The sequence below is a fragment of the Helianthus annuus genome, chromosome 7 (genome assembly GCF_002127325.2).
Source record: "Helianthus annuus cultivar XRQ/B chromosome 7, HanXRQr2.0-SUNRISE, whole genome shotgun sequence".
NCBI lineage: Eukaryota > Viridiplantae > Streptophyta > Magnoliopsida > Asterales > Asteraceae > Helianthus > Helianthus annuus.
In genome coordinates this window covers 91,355,350-91,362,355 of record NC_035439.2, presented here as the reverse complement: position 1 = coordinate 91,362,355, position 7,006 = coordinate 91,355,350, and the positions used below count along the sequence as shown (strand labels likewise).

Genomic DNA, 7,006 nt, shown 5'->3' with positions numbered 1-7,006 from the left:
GTCCAACTTTACCGTTTCGCTTTTCCTTTTCTTTCCGGTGCGGCTTCATTTTCGTTCATGGGATTTTCTTCAACCGCAATATCTTCATCCTCATCAAAATGTTGTTCTTGGGTTTTCGGCACGAACTCTTCATCGGAGTCATCTTGTATGTCTCTCGGTGATTGTGAGCTTGGGGTTTGAAAAGGTCTCGGTGATTGTGAGCTTGGGGTTTGAAAAGGTCTCGGTTATTGTGAGCTTGGGGTTTGAAAAGCAAACGGGTCAAAAGCATTTTGGGCGTCTAGGGAGTAATCATAATAACCGGATCGAACCATCGTTGGACAATGTTGCATCCAATTTTGGATGGGTTGGGTATCATAACCGAAAGGTTGATGCATGAGTTGGTTAAAATAAAATGGAGGTTGAGTTTGATTCGCAAACCCAAGGTGGGGATGAAACGGAACACTAGAACCACCCGAACCACCACGTTTATCTTGAGCCCTCGCCTTCGAACCAGACCCTACCATTTTTTTTTGCATTCACCTTTGTTTGAGCCTTCCATTTTTTTGAAAAGATTTGAAAGAATGAGAGTGAAATGTAGTGAAAATGGATGTTGATTTTGTTTGGTGAAAATGGAAATGAATTTGTGTTACTTATAAAGGTTAAAAAGGATTTTTTATTTTTTTATTTTTATTAATCCCCAACGGCTATAATGCCGTTTGACATAAGTCCCCGCATCGGCATGACTTTGCCGCCTGAACAAAGACACCGAATCGGCAAAGGGTCGGTGACGATGTTTGCCGAGCCACACCGGATACCCTAAAGTCTAAACATTCCACCATCAATATCCAACATCCCAAGGTCTAAATATAAAAAGAAAACATATTAAAAAGGGTAAAACCGACATTTCACATACCTTACACCTTCCAAGAAATATATCATACATAGATAGAGAGACACACTCCGTTACCAATTGTGCGTGTTTTCCCTGCGCTTATTAATATTATTATTATTAATATTAATAATTATCATTCGGCCTCCGTGCTGTTTGTGTGTGATCGGATCCTCCAGTGATCCACCGGATCATAAATCTTTGGAACATCAAACCCTAACTTAGCATTCTCCCTTCACTACCTTCTTTGATTTCTTATTTTTCCCCCAATTTTGATCCTCTTTTGTTGTTTCGATTTCATATACACGATCAACTTATCCATATACAACCCTAATTTACCCCTATTTTGCCCTAATTTTGTTCCGATTTTGTGCTAATTGTGTTTGATTAACAATCGTCTGTGAAATAGGTTGAATTTGAGGTGTGTTTTTGTTCGAATAAAACCCTATGGCTGCTACAAACGTTCAATCTGGTGACGATGCGTTAAACAGCCCTAGGGTTACGTCGCGGTGGAATCAGGTGGTTCGAGGTGGCGCCGTTGAGTCGGAGCATGTTAGTAACGCTTCTCCGGTGGTGGTGACGGCGGTTGATTCTGCTCCGGCGGTGGCCGTTCCTGCTCCGGCGTCTCCGTCGTGGTCGCCGGTTCATAGCGGTGGTTCTCCTGATGATTCCGGTACCGAAGGTCAGGGTGATGGTTCTGATAACAGTGGTGGTGGTGGTGCTAAGAAGCCTGTGTGGAATAGGCCTTCTTCGAATGGAGTTGTGGATGGTTTTAGTCCGGTTATGGGCGCCGCTTGGCCTGCGCTCGGTGAGTCGACTAAACCGAATCTTAAATCGTCGTCTACGGAGTCATTAAAGACGCTTTCCGATGGTTCCTTGTCGCCTGCATTACAGGTAGTAGTAGGAATATTGTATAATTCATTGTTCAATTTGAATTATAATATATTTGCAAATGTATATAAGTTTAGGATAGTTTGTTATCTGATAAGTGAACCTTTGTTTTTGATATGATGACTGTATACACTTGTTTTGTGTGTATATGTTTGTTACATTGTAGGTTACAGGAAGCTCTTCACCGTCACATAAACAGGCAAGTGCTGTTAATATGAATTCTGCTTCAGCTACGAACCATGTGGCGCCTTCCAGGCAGAGGCCAATGAAGCGAGGCGGGGGCAATTCTGGTGCAAATGTTTCAGCTAATGGGGTGGTTTCTCAGCAGCCAACGAGTCAGGATTCGGTAGTGGAACCGCCGCATAGTACATCTGGGAAGGCGGGAAATGCTGCTGAGCTGGCATCTCCGAGAGACCATGCGCATAGGGAGCCACAAAAAGGAGGGTTTGTATCGCAATCTCACGGTGGTAATGATCACCATCATCAAAGGGGCTCGTATAGAAGGGGAGGCGGTGGGCAACATCCACGTGGAGATGGTTCGTATCATCACAACTACGGAGGGAAACGCGATCATGATCGTGGGAATCAGGAATGGAATCAACACAGTAGAAGCTTTAACAACAGAGATACACACTTGCAATCTCAAAGGGGTTTCTCTAGGGGTTATATACGACCCTCTGTACATACTACTGCCCCGTTTATTCCTCCACCAATGGCTGTGCCAATTCAGCCTTTCGGCAACAACATGATGTACCCTGGTGAGGTTTTCTGATCATGGTGTCATTAAATATTTGTGCTATTAACAATGTTTTTTGCATGGTGTTTAAATCGTTTTGCAGATGTGGCACCTCCTGTATTTTATTATCCTAATCCACTTCCACCACCCATGCCTTTTGGTGCACCGTTATCCCCAATGTATTATTCTGATCCCGTGTTGATTGCTAACATAGTGAGCCAAATTGATTACTATTTCAGGTACGTTATCAAATGGAAAACAAATGTTGGTTTTTTATATTACTAGAACCTAGCTGAGGATTTGACGGCTAGTGTTTCATTGCAGTAATGAGAACTTGGTTAGAGATACATACTTGAGGCGAAACATGGACGAACAGGGCTGGGTTTCTGCTAGCTTAATAGCTGGCTTCAAAAAGGTGAGTATTGACGAATAATTTTATTGATCTGTTCACTTAAATGACTGGTGCTTTCTTCTATTTTAATGTCCTTGTGGTTGCATTATTATTATTATTAAACCAGACATTCAGACATTTGTGACTCAAGTTCTCAAACAGCCGAACATCATAAGCTTGGTGTTTGAGCAGAATTTGAGTAAAATCTTACTTTATTTTACTTTTATTTTAGTTGCCATTTGAACCTATCGGTCTTCCGTAGATGTGACTTCATCAACTTTTCTCAAAAAACATCATCAACATGTCAATTAATTCATAGACACTAAATTGTAAAATTGTTTATGTTAACTGGTACATCTGAATGCTTCATGTAACATTATTTCAGAACCTTGGTTTTAAAAAGCGATGGGCTCACAAAAGCGACGAGGTCTAAAATCGAGGTGCAAAGCGCAAAAGTGGTGGGGTTTTCGTACCCGAGGCGCAACGTGATTATATAATTTTATATACATATATCCTATATGATTTAGCTTTCTTTACCCAAAATATAGCTGTAAGTAAGGTTTTATACCATTTTACCTACATGTACAAGCCAAAAAACCCAAAGTACCAACATTTTTCTGCATAAAAACGCCTCAGGCCAAAAAGCCCCCCAAAAAACCCTAAAACCTGCGCCTTTTGAGCGCTTCTTGTATTTACTCTAGGCACTGAGCGAAAAAGCCCCAGTGCCTGCACCTCAGTGCTCAGGCGCTTTTTAAAACCAAGTTCAGAACCGTATTCGGCGATTTAGATGTCTTTGAGCCATAGTTATCAAAAGCGCTCGCTCTTCCCGCCTAGGCGATATTTTTGGGCGAGTCGACCTACCTGCGCTTCTCCCTCCTAGGTAAAAAAAGCCACGTGACTTTTTTTTTTTTTTGAAATCTTATCTTATATATACTAGATTATAGTTACAGATTATCTATTTTTTTGGAAATTATATCTCAATCAAATTTGAATTTTAAAAAAGTTGAGAGATATCATATCTTCTGTAAAAATATATTGTTATATACAGCCTATGTTGTAAACAAACGTTCATTTTTTTGGCTGGCAAAACATACAATACTACAATTATTTTTCGACCTTATGAGGATTTGCAGTATATTTTTCGACATTATGAGGATTCATGATGATTTTGGTTTTATTATAAGGATTATGGTATTCGAATACTTTTGGAATTTGAAGAGTGTTTTTTTTTCAATACATAATATTATTTTTTTATGTTTTTTTTGCTTGCGCTTTTTTTTCCTCAGGCCCGCGCTTTTTTTGCGCTTCTCGCCTAGGCGACAGGCGGGGCCTATGCGCCTAGAGTGCGCCTAGCGCATTTGATAACTATGCTTTGAGCTAATGGCTCCTAATGAATTTCTAGAACCTACTGATTTTCTTCTATAAGTAAACCGGACTATGAACGTATCACATGCCTTTAAATGTAAAAACTGCCTCTTTTTTTTTAATCTACCCATGCAACTTGATCACTGTTCTTCTACAGTCTATTTGTATACTTGACATGTAGCCCTTTATTTTATTATTTTTCCTGTTTAAAGTGAACACTTTTTTCTACAAAGAGGCACTTGCAGCTAATCTGTTCTACTTACATCATCTTTTACAGGTTATTGTATTGTTTCTTTTCTGTGTAAATAGTTCATTACAGTGTAAGGGGTGACCATCTCAAGTGAAAAAAATTTCACTATGATTGTGATATTTTGGTGATACCATGCTCCTTTAATTTATCGAACAAGTTATACACATATATACTAAGTAGTTAATGCGGTAAAATATCGGATATAGGTCAAGGACCGATATTTGAGATATCGGTTATCGCGGTGGGATCGGTAATTTTAATATCATGCTAAATTTTTATATATAGCAATTTAACACTAACAGTTGTAACAAGTAAGAACTGACTAAGACTTAAAACAGTAACATTTAACAGTAATAACAACTAACAATTAAGATTTAAAACACTAATAGCACCAGTAAGAAGAAAAATGAACGGTAGAAATAAGAAGAATGTTGAAAATCGGTGATTTATCGATCAAATATCGGTCCTATATTGGTCAAATATCGGACAATATCGCTGACCAATATTTTGTACCGCTATCTCGCAAGGGATCGGACCGATAACCGATATATTCACTGATATATCGGTTGATATATTGGGATATTAACTACATAGCAGACGTACATGTATACTTGATTTGATAACATTTTGATCTTTTATGCACACAAGTGTTTAAATGTTCAAGTTATGGGATCACATTGCAAGTACACTATATTTTAGATAGCATCCTTCTGTTGCCTTATTGATCTCTAGCCAATTATTATCATTGCAAGTGTGCTGGCTGTACCATCTACTCACCTTTTTTCGGTTTTTATATTTTTATACTTATGTTGTGTGACAGACACTGGACATCATATAGTGCTCAAACTTTACATTGTACGTCTACTTTATCTTTCGAGTTCTTTGTAAAGATGACATGTTGTTTTGCTGTATTATAGGTTTCCTCTCTGACGGATAATGTTCAGCTAATATTAGATGTTATGCGAACTTCAACTCTTGTGGAAGTGCAGGTACGGATTATTGTCACCATCTCACTTTATTAAACTTTTGCTAACAACTTGCACTAGTTTTTCTATGGATCAGTCATGGTCATAATCATATTTTCTGTGATATGTTCAACTTCGCATGTGTTCCAATAATAATATAAGAGTAAAATGCCATTTTCCTCCCTGAGGTTTGGCCAGTTTTGCGACTTTCGTTCAAAGGTTTATTTTTCCGCATCTGGATCCAAAAGGTTTAATATCTTGCCATTTTCATCCGGCTCGTTAACTCCATCTATTTTTTTCCGCTAAGTCAGGGGTATTTCCATCTTTTTTTGTTAACTCAAAGGACAGTCCGGTCTAACGGATTCGATCATGGGTATTTTAAATGCTTGTGCGTAAAGTGAAAAAGACCGAATTGCTCTTTAAGTTAACAAAGAAGACGAAAATACCCCTAACTTAACGGAGGAAAATAGACGGAGTTAACGGGCTGGATGAAAATGGAAAAGATTTCAAACCTTTTGGATGCGGATGCGAAAAACAAACTTTTGGACAAAACAAAAGTTGCAAAACTGACCAAACATCAGGAACGAAAATGGCATTTTACTCTACTAATAATAATTTCTTTACATACTTTACCTTGTAGGGTGACAAGTTACGGAGACGAAATGATTGGATGAAATGGATAATGCCTGCACCTGGTCAATACTTGAATCCATCAAGCCCACAGGCCAATCACGAAGAGTTGCTGTCGCATATTCAGAGTCTTACATTGCCAGCTTCAACAAATCAGGTTACTGTTGATACCCAGTTTAGCAGGCCGAGTTCCGAGGAATACACTGCGGGTGAGGGGACCGTTCGTGTGACTGGTCAACAGGCTGGTTTTGACCATGCATCAGCAGCATGAAGCTTATAGCAGACTCGTTTTTGAGAAGAATGGACCTCGAGTATGATGATTTGAGAGGCGCATGGACAGACCAAAAAAAAATAAAAAACTTAAAAAAAGCGAAAAAAGAAGAAAGACTTTAATAATGAATGGAAGAAACACCAAAAGGATAGGATTATTATGACATGAGTAAGTATGGGTTTGTTGGATTTAAGGATTTGTTTTTTATTTCTTTTGGAGCAGTGTTTTGAATTATCTGTCCTTTGTGGTTCTTGGTATATGTTTTGAGACGATGATACCGGGGGAGAATTTTGTGATTTACTTCCCCAACATCATATTTCCTGCTGCTGTGGCTGCTTTTGAGGTGATTTGGACTTGTGATCAAATCATATGGATGAATATTGATTGTGTGCTTTTATCAACTTAAGTCTTCTTCACTTTTACCTTCATTCTTGCATGCAGGTGACACTTAGTCTTTGCATATATGATGTTTAAATTGGCATGAATCTGCCTAGAGTTTCTCTTTTGTGTTGTTTATTTTAATTGACTAGTTAAAAGTGGTGCAACAGCCGTGTTTACTTCATATACGGGGCCTTTTTTATTAGAGTAAATTACAAGTTTTGTCTTTTATGTTTATATCAAATTGCAGGTGTTGTTCTT

General features: G+C 38.6%; 1 protein-coding gene across 1 annotated transcript; it reads left to right on the top strand.

Moving 5' to 3' along the window:
• Positions 1-916: 916 nt before the first annotated feature.
• Positions 917-6,768, top strand: LOC110899456 (la-related protein 1B). Its single transcript, XM_022146352.2, has 6 exons — positions 917-1,762; positions 1,926-2,517; positions 2,599-2,734; positions 2,820-2,910; positions 5,419-5,490; positions 6,107-6,768. Exons 1-6 carry the CDS (start codon positions 1,316-1,318, stop codon positions 6,365-6,367), a joined length of 1,599 nt encoding a protein of 532 aa, XP_022002044.1. The 5' UTR covers positions 917-1,315; the 3' UTR covers positions 6,368-6,768.
• The last annotated feature ends 238 nt before the right edge of the window (positions 6,769-7,006 follow it).

What these genes read in the sequence shown, in the direction of transcription:
- LOC110899456 (XM_022146352.2), top strand. Translation starts at nt 1,316, where the DNA reads ATGGCTGCTACAAACGTTCAATCTGGTGACGATGCGTTAAACAGCCCT. An exon ending in CAACAACATGATGTACCCTG is followed by an intron (nt 2,518 to 2,598) that starts GTGAGGTTTTCT and finishes ATCGTTTTGCAG; the next exon opens with ATGTGGCACCTCCTGTATTT. An exon ending in TAATAGCTGGCTTCAAAAAG is followed by an intron (nt 2,911 to 5,418) that starts GTGAGTATTGAC and finishes GCTGTATTATAG; the next exon opens with GTTTCCTCTCTGACGGATAA.